At 36.2% G+C, this 27033-nt stretch overlaps 1 protein-coding gene across 26 annotated transcripts in view; it reads right to left on the reverse strand.

Moving 5' to 3' along the window:
- Positions 1-27033, reverse strand: part of TPK1 (thiamin pyrophosphokinase 1) — a 384685-nt gene that overhangs the window by 132014 nt on the left and 225638 nt on the right. For 25 of the 26 annotated variants that reach the window (XR_010159034.1, XM_063815718.1, XM_519461.9 and 22 more), the window contains one exon: positions 8388-8534. The exons of the other annotated variant lie outside the window; for it this stretch is intronic. Coding sequence is in view for 24 of the 25 variants with exons in the window: in XM_063815718.1 (XP_063671788.1) it covers positions 8388-8534 (147 nt within the window). In the remaining variant the exon portion in view is untranslated. The remainder of the gene's footprint in view (positions 1-8387; positions 8535-27033) is intronic. 26 annotated transcript variants of the gene reach the window in all.

Genomic DNA, 27033 nt, shown 5'->3' on the forward strand with positions numbered 1-27033 from the left:
TTTGCTGATGGATATCTTCCTATAAATCTTTCTCAGTGAAAGGCTTCTTTAAGGTCAAAGAGCCTGCACGCTGCGTGGGTGAGTGGCAGGTATTAGGGTTGGGGACCACCGGCCCTGTGTCCCGTCTGGGTAAGATGCTTTATTCCTGCCATCCCCCTAGCTCCCAGTGTTTTCTCATACATATTTCTGAATTTTAATATTTATTCTGTCTCTTGTACTAAACTGTGAGCAGCAGAACAAAGGCAGTGCCTTTTATTTCTGTACTCTGAATGCCTACCACAGTGTCTAACACATCATAGGTATTTACTGAATGTTTGTTTTTGAAGTATCCTACTCTGTGAATCAACAAAACAGACAACAATAGCTACAAGGTAAAGACAAGTGTGTAGTTTAACTTCTTAAATGAAAATTAGTTTAATTAAACATGGATAAAACCATAGAGGAAAATTTTCTATGGAGATTTAAAGGGAACACTAGGGCACTTAAAAAATGAGAACTGTATAGCTCTGGAATTTTATTGTCTTATTTCATACTAAAATACAAGGTTTTCCTGCTTATATGTATGAGATTAACACATACTACAACAGGATAGGTTTTTGTGTTATTTTTTTAAATGTCATGTAGAGGAGGAGGAAACAACACAAAAGAAAGGGGAAAGAGAAGAAGGAGAGAATGAGTATTGAAAATTGTTCCCTAGAAAGCCGGGCAACAATTGAAGAGAGGGAAAAGAAGAGGAGGCTTAGCGAAGATGTGTCTGTGTGTATTCCATGTGAAGAAGAACCTGCTGCATGGCATGGCAGAGCAAACAAGCCAAAGAAAGGACAGAGCTAGGCAAGGACACAATTTGAAGGTAAAGAGTATTTCGGCCAGGCGTTGAACCCTGAGAGGCAAAACTTTCCCAGGGCAACAAGCTGAGGTGGGTGTAGGCCAGGTAGGAACAGGTATTCACAATGCGCCTTTTGGAAGGCGGAGGGAGGTTGGGAAGGTCAGTGTAACAGGGCATTTCTGGTATGAAATGCCTAGTGGTCCTTTTTCAGACTATTACTGCATCAGATCTTTTTCAATTTCAGTATCAATCACCTACCAAAGAAACACTGCATATAACCTTGGGCAGATCACATAAATGTCTCTGAAATTGCTCATCTATAAAACGATCTCTAAAGCTTTACACTATTCACACTATTTAATAGTTTATTATATTTAATAATACATATTTAATAGTTCTGTGATACTATGTAGTTTATACTAGGAATTCTAAAAGGCCAAGCAACAATAAAAATTACATGAAAGATACAGAGGAAGAATAAAATAATAATGATTATTCCAAAGAAGGGAATTAAAACGGGTAATAAATAGTGTGGGAAGATTTCAGTGTTGTCTAGAATTGAGAACTCTCTGTCGCCTACTCAAAATCACGCTGAGAATCACTTCTTTGATGTTATCACTGATGAGGTTGTGCTGGACATGTGCACACAAGGGTAGACCGACCCAAACACCCAATTCTCAGCAGAAACCACCAGGCATAGCAAATTTATATCATGAATATTCAGCTTCTATCAAACTCTCAGCATATTTTATCATATTCATTACCAGCATTACAAATGTATAATGTAAATAATGTTAGGACATTATATAGTAAATAATTGATCTGGTGAAAGAGAAAAAAAAAACAAGCAGCAGTAAAGCATGACTAAAATGATGAGGAAGAAATATTTACAACATATTTGCAAGTTTGCTCAAGTGAGATAAAAACTGACAGAAGTCTTCTCTGTGCCACCTTCTTCTATATCAGATACTGGAATCCTGAGCGGGAATCACCGAGCAAGGTTTAGGATAATGTAAAAGCCATGCCTTATTAACTCTTGGACATCTCATTTCTTGGTTATAAATCCTATTAACTTGTATTACAAACTGCCATAAAACTTGGAGATAAAAGATAATTTATGCTCAGTGTACAGAAGCTAATGTTTCTGTACTCCTGAGAAGCACAGGACCAGAAAATGAGAAAGTATGTATGTGAAACCTAGAGCCACCCGCACTCCACACAGGCAGCATGATAAACATGGCTCTGAGCACCTGACTCTTCAGCAGGAAGATGGCCTAACTAGTTACTGACATCAGCGATGTTTCATATCTGAAATGTCTGTCATCTATTTCATAGCATCCCCTCCTCATAAAAGGTGATGATGTCTTATCAAGAACACATTTTTGGAAGTAAAAGAAGGATGTTTATTTAAAGGAAGGGACTATTATGCATCCTATTTTGAATTTTCTATTTTTCGAATGGCAAATTGAACATTCCTACAAAGTAAATGCTACCTACCAAGGTTTTCACTCATAATGACATTTTGACCCATAGTAAGTGAAATATGCCAAAAATACAATATGAAAAACCTTACATGCTAAAAAAAACAACCAGCTAAAAAAATTCCAAACACCTTCCCATATTCATTTTAACTGGAACTACCTCATTGTATCCTTGTTTTAAAATTCAATTTATAACTAATAAAAATACACCACAGAGAGGGGACTGAAAAGAGAATACAGACTTTAGACTGAAACAACTATACACTTTAAGTGAATTGCTACTATGACATATAGGTCAGTCCGAAATGACTAAAATAATCTTAATGAATGGAAGATAATTACTTATTTACACAACCTAGTCTCATGAGAGTCTTATAGGTAAACACTCCAAAAGAAACACAGAACATCACAGAAAGACTAAGATGATATGAGGATAGGCTTTTTTAAAAAGATCAAGAAAAGTGCATTCTGGTTCCAGGGACTAGGACTATTCTAGCCAATTAAAATTAGTGTAGCAGATATAACACAAGCTCTCTTACCAAGTTACTAGACTAAAAAAATTATCAGATAAACAGTTGCTGTAAGATGACTTATTCCTCCTACTATTATCTTTAATTTCAGATCATCTAATTGAAAAAAAATTCTGGAACACTCTAGGCTCAAATCTAACACTCATAATAATTAACATTTATATTGAATTTTTACCACTTTTAACATACTTTAGCAAAGCTTAATGGTAAATCACTTAGTCTGCTTAAATGATGAAAGATTATTGTTAGATGTAAATTTCATTATAAAACTTCAGAAAGTCATTTTTCCTTAAGGATAGAGCAACAAGATGAGGTAGATCCTTAAAGTGCATCCAAGATTTATTTTACTTGAAAATAATATCATAGGGGAAAAAACATACATGTACACATATACACACACACACATATATTTATATATACACATGCATACACCAACTGGCCATCAGTTACACACTGCTTATGGACAATTACCAGCCTATGGGCTGTGACTTGTTTCAAGAGTTTATTATTTGCATCTTAGTCCATTAACCCCATGAAGGAGGAAATGTAATGTTATGGAAAAAGTGTTGAGACAAAACACTTCACTGTGTGACCATATTATCCTGCTTTTCTCCCAGTATTGTTATAAGGCTCAGATGAGATGCTTCTTGTAAAAGTATCAGTATTATCTTCCTCCTTAACAACTATATGTTAACTTTAATTTAAAAAAAATTAAAAATTTAAAGTTTTAAAGTCATTCTTTATTTGGTGCTAAAGTACACGAGACATTTTCTTAAGCCTACTTTTGCAATATTTTTAAATGATTTCAGTTTAAATTTATAACATTTCTCCTGCCCATCCGGACTGTGACTGTACGTTCTAAAAATAATGAACAGTCTGCTGTAGATGTCCATTCTGAATACCTTCCCCAAAGTATGCACACCATGTAATGTATAGGCACATTTAGTGTATGTATCACATATATTAATAATGCAGTTATATGAAGTAACACCTGACAGAGCCAGTTCAGCCCCAGTGGTGCAAGTCTCATTTCTAGGATGTAAATGCTTCTGTGCAGTAATTTTATAGTAGTTTGTTTTTTTGTTTTTTGAGATGTAGTTTTGCTCTTGTTGCCCAGGTTAGAGCACAGTGGCGCAATCTCAGCTCACTGCAACCTCCACCTCCCATGTTCAAGCAATTCTCCTGCTTCAGCCTTCCAAGTAGCTGGGATTACAGGCATGCACCACCACGCCTGGCTAATTTTGTATTTTTAGTAGAGACAGGGTTTCACCATGTTGGTCAGGCTGGTCTCAAACTCCTGACCTCAGGTGACAGGCCCGTGTCGGCCTCCCAAAGTGCTGGGATTATAGGCATGAGCCACCACACCCAGTCTCTAGTAGTTTTTAACTGATTTTTAGTATTAATCCCATTCACGGGTATACAATTAAAACTGGTTACCAATATGGTGGATCACATGACATCCATCCATATTCACTTCAACATATGCATTTGTGTTACTAATTTTCTTGCTATTCCCTTACTAAAAGTGATAGAAAAGCAGAGAGCCAGGCTGTGTCTCGATAAGGAACTCCCTAGAACAGAGTGGCCAAGATGAGCAAAGGCTGCACTGCTAACCCCACAGGTGGAAGCCTGTGCCTGCCATTGTCACTCCCTTAAAGAACAGAGAGTGTAATCTTGCATGAGCTTTTTGCACCACACTATGTAATAATTACTTCATTAGGATAAGGTAATTTTGTAGTTATTCCAATGACACAAAATCAAAATTATCACAGAGAGAATCTACATTGCATTATATTTGGGGATTTGGCTATGCAGGTACCCTTAACATGTTTACCACTTTAGAGAACTGGGGATTCCACCTTAATAACTAACTAAAGCCTAACACATTGTATGTTACATTCCTATAAGTTATGTAGGGTCATGATTCCAGAATTTCTTTCAAGATATCCATGTCTGGCAGTTTGAGAAAGAATTGCTTTGTAAGTCAGTGTTTCCTCTTCCTGGGCCCACAAGCTTCATTTCCTAGACTGCCTTTGCAGTTGGGCTGGGGCGGCAGAACTTCATTCCTGCAGAAGGTGACACAGGTTATAGGCAGGCCTGGCCTGTAAAAAACATGGTGCCACATTCTAGCAATCAGTTTCCCTGCTTCAGCAATGTGTTCCAGTTAGCTTAGATATAAAATGTGGGATGCCTCTCAAGCCACATCAGATATTCTATTAATAAGAAAAAAAACTTAATAAACCTAATCTTGGAAAGCCTCTCAGATCTGGAGTTGATCATTACTGCAACATAGACGAGGGGGTGGGAAGTAACTGAGGTACAGAGGCAATATGATAGATTAGTGCCCTGGCCAACTGAAAACAATACAAATACTAAAAAACAAAATTAAGAGAATCTTCTAAAATGCATCAAATGTATCTTTTAAAAAAAATAATTCTAGGAGGCAGAGGCTGCAGTAAGCCTAGATCACGCCACTGCACTCCAGCCTGGGCAACAGAGGGAGACTCTGTCTCCAAAAAAAAAAAAAAAAAGAAAGAAAGAAAAGGAAAGAAAAAAGAATTTTGCCCAGAGGCCAAAAACTATATTTTGATATAAAAAGAAGGCCAAGGCTAACTTTCACCTGGAGAGTGTTTAGCAAATCAGATGAACCTGAGCTTCAGTTTCTAAAGCCCCCAGCTAGGGAAGGTTGTCAGAAGACAAAGCCCAAGGCCTGCCCAAGGTTGACGTCTAAAAGGATGCTGTACCACGTAAAGCAGAGATCCGAAATATCAAGATGAATATGAATAACACTCCCACTGGTCTGCTAGGAAAAGTGGCCAACCAAACTTTGGCACTCCATAACTGAGAAGATGAGAGAAGTCTCCCCTGAGCATTTGTAACCAGACATCACATTCTCAGCAGTGTTACATTCAGAGTCTACACTGACAACGTGGTCCAAAATAGTCTCAGACAAAATGTCCTAAGTAGTTAGTGCTCCCACAGAACTGGGCTACAAGTCCACTCAGCAGCCAGGCAAAAGCAAATGTAAATTCTCCTTGGATTTACTTTTAACCTACACCTCAAATAATTCCCACACTTAAAGTTCTCAGAAATGTGAGGTCCCGCCAAAAATCATAAAACAGAGAAGGAATTGAGGTCACGAAATGTGAAAGCAAAAGTGAACACAAAAGGCAGCTGGCTTACATTAGAATTATTCTAGACTATAAAACCAGTTTGATAATTATGTTTTAAGAAAGAGCCCCTTGAAAATGTGAGTAAAGGGCAAGCGTGTAAGAAAGAATAATCATGGCAGGAATTAAAAACGCAGAGGGTGGGTCTAGCGGCAGATAGGTAGAGCTGAAGCGGGACAGTGAACAGAACACAGAGGTGGTGAAGAACTTCAAAATGAAGCCCAGAGAGATTAAGACATAGAAAATATGAAAGTGCTGAGATATATATGATACAAGTAGAGGATCTTAAATACATTTAATTGGAGGTACAGAAGAAAAGAGAAAAAGAATAGGGCAATATTTGAAAACATAATGATTGAGAGTTTTCCAGAAATGATGACAGACAACAATCTATAGATGGAAGAAAATCCAATGAATCCCAAGCCAAATGCATTTCAGAAAGCTCATAATTATACCAATTATAGAGAAAATACAGAAACCCAAAACAGTAAAAATACCTTAATGTAGAATTCATATTTTAGATGTGGCTTTTTCTATCAGTGAATCTGCCAATTATAATTTTAAAAAGTATTGTACTGCATCTTTAACTAGTAATATATTGACCAGAGCATCTATACAGAGACAAGTTATGACTGAGTACTTTAGCAGTCATACAATCAATTCAGTGCAATACAACAAAGCTCATTGCTTCACAATAGTAGTAAGTTTCAAACTTCAGAAGCTGTTGGGAGTCTATGGGTATTTAACAAACATATAAAGTGATAAGAAATCTAAAAAGCATATCTGTACTGCTAACCAAAATCTTTTAATGACTTTCCAAAACCTATGGCAAAAAGAAGTTCACATTCCATTGTGTGGAATTTAAAGCTCTTCACAATCAGTATCCCAATTAGTTTTCTATCTTATCTTCTGGCATTGTTCCATACCACAGCCCATATTGTAGCTGCACAGCCCATATTTTAGCTGTGCAGAATTACCTGCAAATCCTATAACATATCCTGCGTCTCCATGTTTCTTCCCTGGCTCTTCTTGAATTAAATAACTTTCCCATCATCTTCCACAGCAAGAATCTACTCATCCTTGAAGATTCTGTTGAATTGTAAGCTTAGTAGAAGGTACGTTGCATGAAAGGATTTCTGTTTGTATTGTTAACTGCTCTATCCCTAGAAAGGAGCCTGGCAAATAGCAGGTACTCAGTTAACGTTTGTTGAATTAATTGAGTGAATACAATGTGAGTGCCTCTGTGAAGACTTTTCTTACTACACACATGCCCCAGTTTTCTACTATTTCATTTTTTGGTACTAATCTTTCAACATTGCATTGTGATTACATTTGTATAAATGGATCTTTCATTGCACTTAATCTGGAGAGCAAAGATCACATGCAACTATTTATTTTTATCCTTAATTGCTAGGCAGTGCAACAAATACGTAGAAGGCAGTCTGTAACGGTTGACGAAATAAATGGATAGTATAGTTTGAAATCTGAATTCTTCTTCTCCCCTTCCATATTTATCCAGAAAGCAACATGGCTAGGACACGCAAAGATCCAGGAAAAAAATGCAAAACTGGCTAAAGAATAGTGAGCATGCACTAAACCCACCCTATTAACCAAACTACAATTTCTAGTAATGCCAGGCTACAGATGGTGGGTAGCAACAGGGTAGCAGCAAAATATAAGTAGTAGACCACAATGAGAGGCAAAAATGGAAAGTACTGTCCACTATCTTTTAAAAAAAAGGTTACCAAATGATATTTTAAAACTGAAATCCACCAATAAACCTCATAAAATTTGTTTGTTTAGTAAGAATTCTGTTCTATGCACTACATTGAGAGAAAATGTCGTTAATGTTTATCACTGGAAATGAAAGACATCATTAGAAATTATTCTGAGACAGAGAAACTAATCACCAGGCAACTTATGAATAGTAAAAGCTAAAGACTGTCTTCTAAGTGTCTAACGAAATCAAACCCAGTTTCCAGTTATATCCAATGATAATGACAACACTCAAAATACGTAAGAATTACATTAGCAACATTTGCCAAGCCTTGTGTTTCCCCTATTGAGGTTTTTCTCAAATGTCATTCACATTCAGCTGTTCAAAACGCAAAAGTGCTCAATTTAATTCTTAGTCAATTTAGAGTTACAACACTTTCTCTTGTTTTTTAGACACAATAAAATGAAAACTTTCAGGATTCTCCTCCACATTTTTGCTGGTCAGTGACCTGGGGCAAAACTAAAGTGGCCACAAGAAAGCGCACATGTTCAATTCCACTCACAGTTCGAAGACCCAAGCAGGGCCAATGTTTTCTTCTAGTCTACTCAAGTGGTAGAAGCTTTGTGAAGGAAAGGGCTCACATTATATTCACTTTTGACTTACTGGTTGGAGCAGGTAGATCAGCGATTCCTCTTGGATTATTATAATTGGAAAAGGAGTGATGTGAGTCGCTTGGAACAAGGTATTCACAGATGCCATAATCTGGTCAAAACGCCCAGCAAGGCCTCCCAGTGTCACGATCACATCAACCTAAGCAAGGAAGGTAAAACTGGGAGTCACATAGAGTCACATACAAAAAATAAGTAAAAATACAGAATATTGGTGTTTAAGTTTTAAAATAATACATTAAAAAGGCTTAATGTGTGATCCATAAAGATGGCATGACTTTAGAATAATAACCTGTTAACCAAGCACCAACAGAACCTATTCAATTCCTAGAGAAATAGGTGGTATCAGGTCATGAAGCCAAATGTTGTGTTTCTCTGGTTCAATGGTTATACCAGTGATTTTGCAAAGTGCTTTACATACAAGATGTTCAAGAGTTTGACGAATGAATAAATGAAGACATTGCAAGAAAAGACTCATTAGCCTAAAAAAGAAATAGATTAATTGCCATACTGTGGGAATGTATACTTCAAAATGGGGTTCCATAACAGCACTAAAAGTAAATTATAGAGAAGAACCAAGTTCTGGAATGAGTTTCCTATCTGTGACCTTATCAGAATGTAAGAAGAATGGGAATTTTTACTAAGGGTAACATGCTTCACGTTAAGCTTAAAATATTTTAAGACAGGCAAACCAATAGCTAAAAGATGATAACTGGATTGTTTGTAACACAAAGGATAAATGCTTCAGGGGATGGATACCCCAGTTTCCATGATGTGATTATTACACACTGCATGCCTGTACTAAAATATCTGTATGTTCCCCAGAAATATATACATCTAGTATGTACCCAGGAACATCAAAAATTAAAAATCAAAGAAACCAGGCAGGCCGGGGCATGGTGGCTCACGCCTGTAATCCCAGCACTTTGGGAGGCCGAGGCGGGCGGATCACGAGGTCAAGACATCGAGATCATCCTGGCCAACACGATGAAACCCTGTCTCTACTAAAAATACAAAAATTAGCTGGGCCCACGTGGTGGTGCGCACCTGTAGTCCCAGCTACTGGGGAGGCTGAGGCAGGAGAATCACTTGAACCCAGGAGGCAGAGGTTGCGGTTAGCCGAGATTGCGCCACTGCACTCCAGCCTGGGCGACAGAGTGAGACTCCGTCTCACAAAAAAGAAAAAAAGAAACAGAAACCAGGCAAACCATACATCTAAAGGATCTATTATTCTCCTTGGAGATCTTTTTAGAATTCGAAGAATTAGGTTTTGTGGCTCAGAAAGACCATGTACTCTAGGGAGTATGTATTACTCCAAATACACAGGCAATTTCCAGGACATCTGTTAATATTCAGAGGAAAGAGTTAACTTGTAAGCCATTAGACAAAGACTTATCAAAGGGATGGCTTCTGTTTGTGATATCAAGTTAGGTAACTGATTTCTATTTATGTTTAGGAGGCCTTATTAAAAGGGCCTCTACAGACCAGTTGGGAAAGGCCCAGAGATTATTTATGACTTCAGAAAAACTACAGCATTTGCTTTAAACTGAAGAGAAATACATAAATAAGAAATTGTATATGAAATATAGAGAAAGTTCTAAGGCTGCAGTAAAAAGCTCATGGCATATTCCTATCCACATAATCCTAAATTCATATCAGAAGCAAGGCCTGATAAAAGTTTATTCACTATACAGAATCCGAAATCCCCTTTCTAGGTTCTCAATTTTTCATTACTATACGCTAAGCCTTGAGGGATCCCATAACCTTTAAGACTGAAATTTAATCCCCATCTTCTACAATGGGATATCATGATGAATAGGCAATATCTGTAAATCAATCATTAAATTTTTCAGAAGAAAGTAGCAGCAAGATTACTTCTCATCACTACTCATTTTCCCTACAGGAAGTATTTAGCAAGATTGATTAAAAACACTAGAAGATCAATGCAAGCTGCAGGTGGGACAGAAAAGGAATTGGCTTTGGATCATTTTTGCAGTTCTTTAGTTCTGGCTGTAAGTAGGACATTTGATATTCACAGAGATATCGGAAAGAGGACAGAGTGTTCAATCTAAAATAGACCATTTACAGACTGCAAGTGTGTCTTTTCTACATGAACCCAAACCCCGGTGCATTTATTTCTAACATCACCCAGTCATACTTGGTTATAAACATTGACATACTTGTGAATCTCTCCTTCTAGAGGAGGCCTATGAATCACAGCCGCTAGCACAGTGTTTGCAACAGAGTAGACAACAGGTATTTACTGAGCTTCCCTTGAGCATATAAATACTCAGGAAAAACTGAATAAATAACCAGAGAGGCAAGAAGCTAATTATTCGGCTGAGTTAACATCACCTAACTCCTACAAAATAGTACTTTCTTACTTGGAAATGATTCCAACAGGTAGTAGCTTTTGAAAAAAAGCAAACACATCATACTTATTAGCTCAGATATACATCTGATGCTTTTAATGACAAGAAAAATTCAACCAGTGTTTGTTGATCATTTACCATGTGCTAGGAAATATCCTAAACACTTAGGATATATCGGCAAAAATACATAAGCCCCTGCCTTCATGGAGTTAATATTCAAATGAAGGATAATATACACTTGATAAAAAGGTTTTTTTAAATGAATATATAAGTTAGAATGTGAAAAAGGTGAAAAATATATAGATATTTAAAATATATAGATATTTAAAATATATAGATATGATCTATATATTTTAAAAAGTCAGCATGCTGAGTGTGTTGAGAATAAACTGTGGAAAGGCAAGAAGGAAAGTCAGGAGATATAAAGAGATCATTATAGTAATACAGATAAGAGATAAGTTTGCTACTCCTTATTACTCCATCAAACATGATTATTCATGGCATCTACACAGCAAAACTCAGTGGTCAATTCCCAGTCCTTTTATTACTTAATCCTTCAGCAATATCTGACAAGTGAAAAAAAGTAAGGATAGCTTAAGAGACTTATGGGACACCATCAAGTATAACAACTTAAACATTATTGGTGTACTAGAAGAACAAGAGAAAGAGAAAAGAACAGAAAATATATTTGAAGAAATAATGGCAGAAAACATCCCCAGCCTGGGGAAGGAAATAGAAAGCAAATACAAGAAGCCTACGATATATCAAATAAGATAAATCCAAAAAAGACCCACACCAAGACACATCACTGTCAAAATGTCAAAAGTTAGGGTGTTGAAAGCAGCAAGGAAAAAGTGAATTGTCACATGTAAAGGAATCTCCACAAAAGTATCAGTGTATTTCTCAGCAGAAATATTGCAGGTCAGAAGGGAGTTAAATGATACATTCAAAATCCTGAAGGGGGATGGGGGTTGTTCTGTCAACCAAGAATACTACTCCCAGCAATCTTGTCTTTTGAAAATGAAGAGGTAATAAACACTTACTCAGACAAACAAAAACTGAGAGAGCTTATCATCACTAGACTTGTCTTATAAGAAATGCCAAAGGGAGTTCTTCAAGCAGAAGAAGAGGATACTAATTAGTAACATTAAAATACATGGAAGTATAAAACTTTAAGTATAAAAGCAAGTATATTGTCAAATCCAATACACTCTAATAACGAAACAGTGCTGGGTAAACAATTATACCTCTAGTATAAAGGATAAAAGGCAAAATTACCAAAAACAAAACTACAGCTTTAATAATTTTTCAAGTGATTATATATTATAAAAAACATAAAACAAGACATTAAAAACATAAAATGTGGGAAGTAGAAGAGTAAATGTGTAGTATGCGTTATGTGATCAAAATTAAGCTGTTATCAATTTAAAATAGCCAGTTTTAAGTATAAGATGTTTTACGTAAGCCTCAGGGTAACCACAAAGCAAAATCCTATAAGAGATACACAAAAGATAAGAAGAAAAAATCTAAAGCATACTACTCCAGGGAGCCATCAAACCACAAAGGAAGAACACGAGAGGAAAAAAAGAACAGAATATCTAAAAAACAATTGCTCTACAGAAAACAATGAACAAAATGGCACTAGTAAGTCTGCACTTATCAATAATTATTTAAATGTAAATGGATTAACTTTTCCAATCAAAAAGCATAGAGTGGTTGAATATATTGTTTTAAAGACTCAACATGGAATGCCTTTTTTATTCCTTCATTTTCAGTCTATGAGTGTCCTTTAAAGACTTGCTTTACTTTAAAGGACACTCATAGGCTGAAGGTGAAGGAATAAAAAAGACATTCCATGAAAATGGAAACAAAAAGAATGCAGGGGCAGCTGTACATAATACAAACAAAATAGACTTTAGGCAGAAAACAGTAAAAATAGACAAAGAAGATTCTTATATACTGACAAAGGGATCAGTTCATCAAGAGGATATAACAATTGTAAATATATGTCCACCCAACATTAGAGCACCTAAATATATAAAGTAAACATTAAGAGATCTGAAAGGAGACAAAGACTTCAACACAATACTAGTAGGAGATTTCAATACCCCACTTTAAACATTAGAAACATTAGACAGGTCATCCAGACAGAAAATCAATAAGAAAACACTGGACTTGAACTGTACTTTAAAGTACCACAAATGAACCCAAAAGACATATACAGAACATTCTATCCAACAGCAACAGAAGACACACTCTTCTTAAGTGCACACGGAACATTCTCCAGAATAGATCATATGTTAGGTCATGGAACAAGTCTAACAAATTTAAGAAGATAAAAATCATATTAAGTACTTCAACATAGTCCTGAAAGTCTTAGCCACAGCAATTAGGCAAGAGAAAGAAATAAAAAGCATCCAAACAGGAAAGGATGAAGTGAAATTGTATCTGTTTGTTGATGTCATGATCTATTAATATACACAGAAAATCCTAAAGAAGCTACCAAAAAATGGTTTAAACTGATAAATTCAGTAAACTTCTAGGGTGCAAAATAAAAAATCAGTAGTTTCTATATAGTAACAACTAACCATCTGAAAAAGAAGTGAAGAAAACAATCCCATTAATAATAGGATCAAAAAATGTTTAGGAGTAAATTTAATCAAATTATAAGTGAAAGATCTGAATACTAAAAACTATAAAACATTAATAAAAAATTAAAGATGACACAAATAAAGGATATCCCATGTTCTTGAATTGGAAGAATTAATACTGTTAAAATATCCATATTACTCACAATGCTACAGATTCAATGTAATCCCTATAAAAATTCCAATGTAGTTCTTCACAGAAATAGAAAAAAACATTCCTAAAATTCATATGGAGTCATAAAAGACACCAAATAGACAAAGCAATAATCAATAAAAAGAATAAAGCTGGAGGTATCACACTACCAGATTTCAAAATGTATTACAATGCTATAGTAATCAAAACAGCATGATACTGACATAAAAACAGATACATCAACCAATGCAATAGGATAGGGAGCTCCAAAATAAACCCACGTATCTATGGTCAATTGATTTGCAACAAAATTGTGAAGAACACACATTGGAGAAAGTGTAGTCTCTTCAATAAATGATGTTGGGAAAACTAGATATCTACATAAGAAAGAAAGAAATTGGAGGCCAGGCATGGTAGTTCATGCTTGTAATCCCAGAACTCACGGAGGCCAAAGCAAGAGGACTGCTTGAGGCCAGGAGTTCAAGACCAGCCTAGGTAACATAGCAAGATCCCATCTCTACCAAATAAATAAATAAATAGATAAATAAATAAATAAAAGATAAAAAGTAAAAAAAAATTAGCTTTGCATGGGGGCACGCATCTGTAGTCCTAGCTACTTGGAAAGCTAAGGCAGAAGGATCGCTGGAGTCTAGGAGTTGCTTGGGTCCTTACCTCACCCCTTATGAAAGAATCAACTCAAAATATATTAAGGATTTACACATACGAGCAGAAACCATAAAACATAAGAAGAAAACATGCAGAAAAAGCTCTATGACCGACATTGTTTTGGGTAGAAACTTCTTAGATACTGACCCCAAAATCACAAGTTACAAGGGCTAAAACAGACAAATGGGATTGGTTCAAACTGAAAGGCATCTGCACAGCAATAGAAACAATTAATAAAGGAGGCACCCATGAGCTGGGAGAAAATACTTGCAAATCATACATCAGATAAGGGGCTACTATTCAAAATATACAAGAAACTCAGACTACTCTGTAACAAGATAACAAATAACCCTTTTAAAATATAGGCAAAGGATTTGAAGACATTTCTCAAAAGAAAACATAGAAATGGCCAACAGATATGTGAAGAAATGCTCAACATGCTTTAAACATCAGATGAATGCAAATTAAAACCACAATGAATTATCACCTCACAACTTTTAGATTGGCTATTATCAAAGAGTTGAAAGATAAGTGTTGGTGAAGATGTGGGGAAAAGGGAAACCTTATACATACACTGTTGGTGGTTTTACAAATTAGTACAGCTATTTTTCAAAAAAAATGTATGGAATTTCCTCTAAAAACTGAAAATAGAATCATGATATGATCCAGCAATCCCACTACTGGGACATACCCAGTGGAATGGAAATCGGTATGCTGATGAGATACCTGCATTCCTGCATTCATTGCAGCATTATTCACAATAGTCAAGATATGGAAATAACCCAAGTATCCACCTAATGGGTTAAAAACTGTGGTATATATAAATAATGGAATACAATTCAGCCTTTAAAAATAAACTGGGAAATTCTATCATTTGTGACATGAATGAACCTATATAGAAACAAAGAAACAAATACTGTCTAATCTCATATGTGGAATCTATAAAAGTCAAACTCATAGAAGTAGAGAGTAAAATGATAATTATCAGAGGCTGGTGTATGGGGGAAAAAAGACATTGGTCAATGAGTACAAAGTTACAGTTAGAAGAAATAAGGTCTGGTGTTCTATTTCACAGCACAGTGATGACAGTTAATAATGTATTATATATTTCAAAAGAGCTAAAAGTGAGGATTTTCAATGTTCTCACCACAAAGAAATGATAAATACTTAAAGTGATGGATACTCAAATTATCCTGATTTGATCATTCCGCAATGTATATACATGTATCAAAACATCACTGTGTACCCCATAAACATATACAGTTAATTAAAAGTTTACAAAATATTCATGCATACATACATAAAGCTACTCAGCACATACCTATTATGCCATATTTTAAATACATAAAATGTAAAATATCAATTTCTGACTGCTTTCCATATATTTCCTAAAGTCAGGATATTTTACATGGACCTTGTTGTTTACAAGATGAGTGTGATGGGAATAAAGGTGGCCTGTGGTTTCATATGCAATCCCATCTAGCGAAAAGGACCTTGAAACCCTGGATGAAAACATTGGAGGTCTAGCTATAGCACTGTATGCTACTTAAGTAGCCATGGAACCACATATATGTTACATGACCTCTTTGTGATCTGGGTCACTCATCTGTAAAGGAAGGGGATGCACTAAATTCATTATCATATTTTTCAAGATTCTTTTCACGTTTAAGTCCATATAAGGTTCTCTGTTTTCCACCATAAGTTAAATAGTATTGGTGTGTATTTTGTTTAGAAAATAAATGCAAAACTCAGCTTTGCATTATTTACCTTAATAGAATCATGACAAGACTGGTTGAAGGACATATAGCACCAAAAGAGAAGTAATTTCATTTTTCTATTATAGCAGTAAAAATCTTTTAGTAAACAAATGACAAGTTTTACTCCATTTGTCCTCAAAAAGACTTAAGAGACAGTATGCATGAAGTCTACAGCAGGCACACTGGCTGTCAGCATGTTTTAATTACATTTACTTCCCATAAATTGAATTCTAGAAATGCATAAATGGATAATTTCTTTGTGGCTCTCCCTGATAGGGTGATCATACAATTTAATGTACAAACTGAGACACTTTTGAAAGTAAAAATGGGGCATTGTAAATAAATTACACCAAGAATACAGGCATAAACTGGGACTATCCCATGTAAACCAAGTCACATGTTTACCCTACTGTCTGAGAGTTACAACTAACATTAGTATAGCAACTTAACAAAATTAAACACTAGGGTATAAAAAATTTAGATTATGCTTAATAAGCTTCCTTTAACTCTCAAAGATGTGTACTGCACTCTAGTGAGGCTTCAATAGAATAATGAAATTCTTGGTTTGTTTGATCCTGTAATTTGAAGATGGAAGAGCCAATACAGCGTTTGGAGGAATGAGTGGGATCAAGATAGAGCAAGAACAAATAATCTGACCAAAAAAAAAAAAGGCAATACTAAAACATGTTTTAGTAAGCCTATAAAATAATTCTACTGATTAATATGAAGCTCAATGAGAAACCAGAGAAAGTAAAGAACTCGTATTTTATAGTACCAAGGTATGTTATATGAACAAACACAGGATATATCTTGTTGCATCTTGTCAGGCTATGGAAGCACTACTACAGGGATCCTGTTTACATTTCAAGCAGGCTACATTATAATGTAAGGTCCAGTTTCATGTAAGCATGTTTGGGTGAGATAGAAATAATGCCTCTTGCAATGGCAAAATTTTGAGGCTTCCATTCATAGATAAGAAAACCAAGGAAATTCTAGATTTATCTCAAATAATTCTTATTTCATCATTGTTGCCACAGCCTTAATTCAGAAATCATAATTCTCACATGGATAATTCCACTGGCATTCTTATCTACAATGTTGCCTCTATAACCAAGTAGTCTTTCAATTGGTTATGACAGTACGTTTTCCAAATATTAAATCTGGCTTCCCAATGTTCTGCTTAAAATTAGGTATTGGTGCCGGGCATGGTGGCTCACGCCTGTAATCCCAGCACTTTAGGAGGCTGAGGTGGGCAGATCATGAGGTCAGGAGATCAAGACCATCCTGGCTAACATGGTGAAACCCCATCTCTACTAAAAATACAAAAACTTAGCTGGGCGTGGTGGCGGGCGCCTGTAGTCCCAGCTACTCGTGAGGCTGAGGCAGGAGAATGGTGTGAACCTGGGAGGTGGAGGTTGCAGTGAGACGAGATTGCAGCACTGCACTCCAGCCTGGGCGACAGAGCGAGACTCCATCTCAAAAAAAAAAAAAAAAAAATTAGGTATTGGTTCTTCAGGCTCCACAAGATGAAGTCCATTTGCCTCCAGTCCTGTCCCATAAATCACATCTTCAACTCCCACCCCACATTTACATTCTAGAAATACAATCAGCCCTCTGTATCCATGGGTTCTGCATCCATTGGTTTCAACCAACTATGGATCAAAAATATACAGAAAAAAAACTGTGTCTGTACTGAACACGGGCAGATTTTTTTCCTTGTCACTATTCCTTAATCAATACAGTATAACAATTATTACATAGTATTGACATTGCATTAGGTATTATAAATAATCTAGAGATGACTTAAAGTATACAGAATGATGTACATAGGTTATATGCAAATACTAGGCCATTTTATATCAGGGACATGAACATCCACAGATTTTGGTATGCATGGTAGGTCCTGGAACAAATCCCCCATAGATACCAAGGGACAACCATACTTTAATTCTCAGAACACGGCTGGGCGTGGTGGCTCACGCCTATAATTCCAGCACTCCTGGGAGGCCGAGGCAGGTAGATCACCTGAAGTCAGGAGTTTGAGACCAGCCTGACCAATATGATGAAACCTCGTCTCTACTAAAAACACAAAAATTAGCCGGAGATGGTGGCATGAGCCTGTTAGCGCATGGTGGCGCACATCTGTAGTCCCAGCCACTTGGGAGGCTGAGGCAGGAGAATCGCTTGAACCCCGGAGGAGGAGGCTGCAGTGATCCAAGATCGTGCCATTGCACTCCAGCCTGGGCAACGAGCAAAACTCCATTTCAAAAAAAAAAAAAAAATCTCAGAAAACATCACAAGATTTCCAACTTTAGTGCTTAAACTATCACCTGTCCGCTCCTTTCCTTGTAAAGCATTTAATTACTGTAAGTATTTCCAAAAGATGCCTACCTCCACCACCTAAAAAAGTGAACTTGATTGGATAGAGTGTTTTCATCCTACTTTTCTAAACTCTTAACATAGTGTTATTAAGAAATGTCATAAATGTGTTGTCTTAGCTCCGGCAGCTTTAACAAATTAGAGTGAGTAGCTAAACAACATTTATTTTTCACAGTTCTGAAGGCTGGGAAGCCCAAGAGCAAGGTGTCAGCAGATGCAGTTCTGGTGAGGACCCTCTTCCTGGTTTGCAGATGGCCATCTATTCATTGCATCCTCACATGGTCACGGCAGAGAGTAGAGAGAGAGAAACAAGCTCTTTTTTTATAAGGGCTAATCCCATTCATGAAGTCTCCACCCTCCTGAACGAATTACCTTCCAAAGGCCCAACCTCCTAAATACAATCACACTGGGGGTAGGATTTCAACATATGAATTTTGGGAGACACGAACACTCAGTCTATAACACATGATTATAAAAAATGTTTTTTTCAACATGTTATTTTTTAAAAAAAGGTGTTTTTAAAAAAGGAGGAGGAACCATACATGAAGAGTCAGCAATGTATACAAGCTTCTTTGCATCTGAAAAACTACGGGAGCTGTGATGAGGAGATGTGCTAAGATACGCGTCTGCTATAAACCATAATTCCCCGGGTAAAAGTTTTAGCATAAAATCCCAGGCAGTCTATACCCTCATTAACTCTCTAGCACTGATGCCCCTGTACCTCTCTGGAGAGCTCAGCCAAGGGACTCCAACTTCCTTGCATAAGTGGAAGAAGAAAGTCTTGCTGGCAGAGGTCCCTGACACACTAAGATAGGAACCAGCAGGAGAAGAGTCCACGAGAGATTGACCAATCCCAGTGAAGTTCTCTGCTAGCTTGTTAAAGGAAGCAAATGTAAATATTGCCTGAACCCAGGGTGTATGTGTGATTATTACATTCTCTCAGGACTGCCTATTCTTTGACATCCCAGAATTAAGGGGTTTACCTTTAACTTTGAATACTCAAAATAAACACTCCCCTTATTCTGGTTAGCCCTTACTATACCTTCAAGACTCAGCAGACTGACCACCTCCACTAGGAAGGAGTCTTTGAACACTCTAGGCTGGAAAACGTTTGCTTCAATGGGCTTCTCACCCACCCTATCAGACTTCTACTGTAGCACTACTGACAGTGTATCCAGATAATCTGATTACAAGTGCATCCACCCCCAAAGACAGGACAGTCTTAGAGTCAGAAACTGGGTCTCATTCAGTTTGCATTTCTCAATCTATAATACTTAGTAGAGTGCCTGGCACATGCAAAATAGATGTTTGTTTAGCTGAATAGTTATAGTTTTGAGCTTTCAATTTTGTCAGAAAAGATCAATCAGCACCAAGTATATACTTTAAGGCTAATTTCTGAGGTCTCTAGTCCTTTCTCAAATTCTTGATGGAGAAAATGTCTAAAGTGTTGTTCTTCAAAGAACACTGTAATTGGTTCTTTTATTACTGTCATTAGATTTTCCATCCTTCAATGCAGCTTGCATACAACCATTACATTATTTTTCTAAATTGCCTTATGATTCTCTGTTCAAAAATTTTTAATAGCTTACCATTATCTATATAGATGAAGGTTCAAATTTCTTATCTAGAAATTAAAGATTCTTCATATGTTGACCCCAAACAACCTAAATCTGTGACTGCTGTGACATTTTTCCTCCTTTAGAGCACTCCCTAGCTACAATGGATGCAGTGCTTTTATCATAGGTGTGTTCTGTTTACCCTCAGATTGCTTCAAAGAATCTCTGAAAACACTTTAATTTCAGGTACTCTGGTCATGACAATGTATAGGACAATGACAGAGAGTTCACTCCCTGAACAATGAAAACCTTTTCTGATTCACCCTAGGCAAGGATTTTGAATCTTTTAATTAAACATTTCAAGCCTGGTTGCCTTATGATTTTGTAATAATCGTGGTTGTAATAATAGTGCTTTCCTCACAAAGCTGTCTTGAATATTGATATTTCCTTGATTAACTGGACTATAGGTTTTCAAGCCAGATCAGTGAGATCCCTATAGATGGGACATTTTTTGCATATAAACAAAAACAACAGCGTTATATCTAGAAAATGTAGAAATGTGTTACTTTTCTTCCCCATATAAATACACCACGGGACAGAAAGGGCAAATACGCAGGTATTTACATTTCCCTATATCAGAAGTGAGTGATAAACGAGAGTTGAATGGAATAAAAAAACCGTTGTGGGAAGTTTCTTTTTTAACATAATTTTATTCAACTTATCTTTGCTGAAAATTAAATTCTTTGAGGAGAAGAGCAGGAATTATGAGTAAATAACAATACATAAAATTAGTGTCTGTATAAACAGCATAGATATTATAAAAGCTACTAGAGGTAATTATGGTGTCCGAACCTCTCATATTCTCAGGATATGAAGATATTTTAGTGAATTCAAAGGCATTCCTTTTGAATTACGGGGGTTATGAGGAATGGAAAGATCCATTGTTTGTGGTTTAGAATGGTCATAATACCTAGTGTAGCATCTTTAACACACTAGGTGTTTAGTGTAAAATGAAAAATAAAAGTGTGACTTATATCATATTCAGAAACAATTAGCTATTTGAAGATAGACTTTTGAAAGGATATTACAATTTTATTTTATAAATGTTGCTTGGTACACAATTGAAAACATTCCAAAATTTATTGTTGAAGTCTTACTCAAAAAGTACCAAGTATTGTTTACTCTGGCTAAAAATTCTCTAACATACATAATGCCCCGCTAAAGTTGAATACCTGAAAGAACACTAACCAGTCACTCCTTCCCTTTCCATGGAAAATGGGTTATGATAGCTCAGAATCTGTATCCTCTTTCTTCAGTCACACCCACCAATGATCAAGTTGACAAAAGACAATTTTCCAAGCCACTTTGGAACTGATTGACTGTGATAAAGACATGCTCTGGTCCCAGGAGATTAGTATATCTGTACTTGTGATCATTTCTTAAGAGCAACTATCCTCTCTTTCATTACCATGATTCGTTTTAATCTAAGAATATTTCTTGCTTGAATTCAGCCATGAAATAAGTTTTAGTCGCACAGTCTTATTGAAAGTGATACATGAAACACCTGGCTTCCATGTCTGCATAAATTAGATTTGGCTATTTGTACTATTTTTGGTGTATTATTTTCCCCCAAAGTTTAGTGGTTTAAAACCCTCTCCACTTTTTATTGCCCAGTTATAACAGGTGGCCATCAGACTTGCTGTAGTGCAATCCTTAGATCTAGCAATCTGGTGTAATATACACAGTTTACGTTAATTATCCCCTTTCCACCTTCTGGGAGAATACAGAGCATTTTGATTGCAAAATTTGCACTTTGTCATTAACACTCTGGTTTCTAGATATGCGCTGGACCATTTCATAATGCCAAATGAGAATGTTAAACATGTTACTGTAGTGACATTAATTAAAGTGTATTTCTTGCAATGCAGTTAAGTTTGCTTCACAATGCAGTAAGTTTGCTTCACAAGTTGAAGCAACCCCAAGGTTGACCTTAAAATGATAAGCAATGCTATTTGCTATTTTACTTAAACATATTCCATATCCATGAGCATCAAAGTAAATCTGTAATCTGGGATAAAATATTTGTTCAAATAATAATTTCCTCTCTAAAATAATTCCCTTTATTTATATGAATGCTTTACAAAAAAATCAGAATCTTTAGGGTCAATCTGATACGCATCTAAATTCTCTAGTAGAAATAGACGAGGAAACAGAATTAAACTGCAATCAATATAACTTGATTTAGATATTCCTATTTCCTATATGTTTCAAGATACCCTGATCTGGTTGTTCATATTGAGAATTATATACATCGACATATATGTTCACAGGGGAAGGTACACAGCAGATTCAGGAAAGAAGCTAGTATCATCTTATTTCTACTCCATGCATCTGGATTTTCGTATGCCATTTTCTGTTTTGAAACGGCACGTTAACCATGGAGTGCTAAGAACAAATGGGAAAGCAGAGGGTCATGGACACAACAGAAACATCTTCTACTTCCAGCTACTAACAGAGGAGATGGATAGAGAGTGAATACTATAGGATTCCATCTTCTTCTTTAACTTACAAGGAACTTTCTGAGATACCCTAGGCTCATCACCTAACACAAAGCAAAAAATTACATGCATCTCTTTTCTTCATTACCTATTTAATCACCACTAAAAATATATTGATCTGACATATGTAGACCTGTAACGACCAGTAACGTCATTCCAGTTTTTCAGTCATGACTTAAACTATAAGCCAAACTTTTATTTTTGTTTGTTTGTTTTTGAGACAGGGTCTCACTCTGTTGCCCAGGCTGGAGTGCAGTGGTGCAAGAACGGCTAAACTGCAGCCTTGACCTCCAAGTCTCAAGCTATCCTCTCCCCTTGGCCTCCCAAGTAACTGAGACTAAAGGCATGCATGACTACACCCTGCTAATTTTTGTTTGTTTGTTTTTATAGATGAGGTCTCACTATGTTGCTCAGGATGGTCTCAAACTTCTGGGCTCAAGCAATCCTCTGCCTCAGCCTCCCAAAGTGCTGAAGTTATTGGCATTAGCCCCTGTGCCCAGCCCCAAAACATTTCTTAAAAATATAGACAGTATTATCATTGTGGACAATCATAATTATAGACATAGGGACTACCACATGTAATATTTCTGGCTAAGGAATATACAGAATGAGGACAAATTTTATAATCTACTAAGTAATTTCAGGATGTTCTATTACATGTGAATTTTTCTTACAAAAGTCCTCAATACATAGTTTCTCCATCTGTAATTTCTGCATTCTCACAATGCTGTAATTCAAAATAAAATACTCCTTTTCATGTAAGGTCAGCGTGTCTTTTGCAGAGGAGCCCCACACCAACCAAATCTGGAATTCTCTGCATTAATAAGAAATTTTATCTGGCAAGTGAGTCATCAAGCTGAGATTCCTGGTAAGCAGATAAACTTAACCCTTGTCTTGGGGCCTATAAAAAGCATGCTTCTCCTCTGGCAGGGATGGATTAGGTTGCCACAGCCTCTAAGGTAGTAAGCTTTTTATATCCGTAGCAACATCTCCCAAGTCACTTCAAAGCACTGGGTTTATCTATTTTCTCTCGTTGCACAGCACTATAAAAAAGATTGCTGATCTCTAAGAAGGAGAAATAGAGATGTGAATTCCTCTTTTGAAGGCTTCTCCAAAATGATCTAGGAAATAGCCTGCTAACACAGGCTGATGCCCAGAAATCTGTTCCTTCTCTTTGCCTCTTTGTCTGATACTTAGCTTGCACTGCGTTTGTTCCAAAATCTGAACATATTAAGTAGCTACTTGGGCACTCAACAAACAGAACAATGTTGTTATATACTAAAAAGCAAGGATTGGTGTATGTAGACATATTTATGTGTAACTGAATGATTGAATATATAGATAAATAAATATATGTGTCATGTTACTTTCTAGAATCTTATGAAAATTATCAATTTAAGCTTACCATATCCCTTTGAGGTACACTGGCACAGGCAAAAAGGTAGTGAAACTTGTCATAAAAGTATTACGATGCCTCAGTTACACAGCTGATGTTGGAATTGAACAGTATTCCTTTCATTGTTTCTTCTTCAAGAAAGACAGCAAGATTTATTATTATCAAGTTCACAATGGCAATGGCATATGAGACAAGCTTTACGTATTCTCATGTTTTAGCTCTTGACTTTTACAAATAACTTAGAACTTGGAGGAAGCAGGTCCAAAAAGTTATAAAATACCAATTAAGGAAATGAGAGGAAGATATATGGACTGTACAATTTTTACTTACACACAACATACATCCTACTGAAGATCCTCTGTTGTAGGTAAAAATACTGAAGGTATTTATAATCAAATAATCATACCCAATCATATAACACTGGATATATAACCATTTACAACATAATTATATATATAATCATGTAATAGTAGATAAAATAATGGATATTTCCATGTACTGCCAAAATAAAAAATTTCTCAATGGGTAAGTTCTGTGGCAATAGAATAAGCCCTGTTAAGTTAAAGCAGATACTTAATGTTTGCTAACATTTGATAAGAGTTTGTTACAACAAGATTCTTCTGTATTTGTTTAACTACTGATTCATTTAATAAATATTTATGGAGTGCCCGCTATGTGCCAGGTATTGTTTTAAATGCTGAGGACACAGCAGAGTACAAACATGCAGAATTCCCTGTCCATGTGAAGTTTATAATATATTGAATGAATATGTAATAGAAACAAACATCCTAAATATGTAGTATGTCAGATGGTGACAAGAAAATTGAGCAGGGGAAGATATAAGGATGGCTCAAACAAGGGATTCAAGAGGTAGAGCTGAGGGGTGCTGCCTTAAATATGGTGTTCACAGAAGGCTTCAACATGAGCTGCAATTTCATTAGAGAAAAACTATATTATTCCATTTTCTCAAAAAGGAATTATATATCAATAACTGCAGAGTAATCTATCCAAAAGAAGTTGAATCTATTCTGAAGAGGCAAGTTACAGTATTTATTACAGTAGTCTAAATCATTCTATGGTCACCTGTAAATCTGTCTCCTCTATTAGACCGAAGGCTGTTTGAGATTATGGACTTAGTCACGAAATCACAGCATACTGACTTAAACAGAACAGATATTAAGTAAAAGTTTGTTAAGGTGACTGGAAGAAGATACCTAATAGCCTCCATAGTATATCTAAGAGGGGGAAGTTTGCCTGTGGAACTCTAACATGAACTTTTGCCTAATTTTAGGGTAATATATCCTTTCATGAGCATAAGGCCTATCATGTCCATACTAGGATTAGCAAGGGTAGAGCAGATCCTTCCTTTTTTCTCCACACAAAGGCAAGGTACAAAAATAGTTACCTGGGTTGTACATCTCACTCTCTGTTGGATTCCACTATTAAATATAGAGCTACATTTAATATATATAGGTTCTCTGGGAATAGGGGAAGTTCCAGAACTCACCTGGGAAATACATTAACATGTAATAAGCTCTCAGTTTAATTCAAGTTTCTGATATTGAGAGTTCCTGTAAAATTAGAGTATGTCCAAAAAAAAAAAAAAAAAAAAACCCCACAATACTATATTGAGAGTCCCATGAACCTGGGTAAAAAACTGTAACTAATTTAAGAGATTTCTAAGACATACTCTAATTCTTAAGTGGTATTATTCCACAAAATCTATTCCATTTAGTTGCACAAGAGTGTATTACAATTATTACCACCACTATTGCTAATTTTTAAAATAAGGACTTCCTATGGGAGGGGCACTGAAATACGTGCTTTACCATGTAATGCTGTTATAGGTGGGTTAGTATTTTTACTTTACAGATGAGAAAATCCAGGCTTAAAGAACTTAAATACTGGCCGGGCGCGGTGGCTCACACCTGTAATCCCAGCACTTTGGGAGGCCAAGGTGGGTGGATCACCTGAGGTCAGGAGTTCAAGACCAGGCTGGCCAACAAGGTGAAACCTCATCTCTACTAAAACTACAAAAACTAGCCGGGCATGGTGGTGTGTGCCTGTAATCCCAGCTACTCGGGAGGCTGAGGCAGGAGGATCGCTTGAACCCAGGAGGTGGAGGTTGCAGTGAGCTGAGATCACAGCACTGCACTCTAGTCTGGGTGACAGAGTGAGACTCTGTCTCAAAAAAAAAAAAAAAAAAAGAAAAAGAAAAAGAAAAAAAAAAACGGCAACAACAAAAAAAACCTTAAATATCTTTCTACTGTCATGCAGGTAAAAAGAGTGCCAGGCCTATCCTGAGCACCTGAATACCTGACTTCTAATTACAATGCTTCGAAGATTAACATTTTATTAAAGTTTAAGGTGGTATTATTACTTTCAATAATAAGCATATTCATTATCACAATTGGTAGAGACAAGCAAGAATCTAAAGCACCTGGACACATGTCACAGGAGAATTAACATGGCATCAAGAATGCTAGCAAGAAGAGTCCTGAAGAGAGTTCTATACGCCAGCTAAGTTTTAGCATAATGTCCTTTGGAATAGAGAAAATTGATGTTATTAGAAATGCATTTATTCATTAAATAAATATTTCTTGAATACATAACAATGAGAGACAATAAAAAATTTAAAGCAGATATTGATTTAAGATATATGATATGAATTTTGGTAAGATAATGTACTGAAGGGGGCGAGCAGAGGCTAATATAGTAAACCAAGTGAGAAATGATAAATGTTTGAACTCATATAATGGCAGCAAGACTGCAAAGATAAAAGTGGGCATAGGACAGAGATCTGAAGAATTTCAGGGAACTGTGACCAACTGTCGAGGGATGGTAGAGTAAGGCATAAAGTTACTCTTAGGTTTCCACCAGGCAGTTGGATGGTAGTGCCATTGAATGAGAAAGGAAATATAAAAAGAGAAAACGAGATTCTTGTGAGACTAATAATGAATTTTGTTTTAGACAATAAAATGAAGTTCCTCTGGTCGTCCAGTTAGCAAGGAGAAAAACAGCTTTGGAGTTTAGGATTAAAGGTACGAATTAGGTACAAATTTGGAGTTTAGGATTAAAGGTACAAATTAATGAATGGCACAGAAGTGGTAAGTGAAGGTCACAGAAACAAGATAAAGAGGAGAAAAGCAGGTATGTCAGAATGTCAGCACAGGCAA

The sequence above is a fragment of the Pan troglodytes genome, chromosome 6 (genome assembly GCF_028858775.2).
Source record: "Pan troglodytes isolate AG18354 chromosome 6, NHGRI_mPanTro3-v2.0_pri, whole genome shotgun sequence".
In the NCBI taxonomy this organism is placed as follows: Eukaryota; Metazoa; Chordata; class Mammalia; order Primates; family Hominidae; genus Pan; species Pan troglodytes.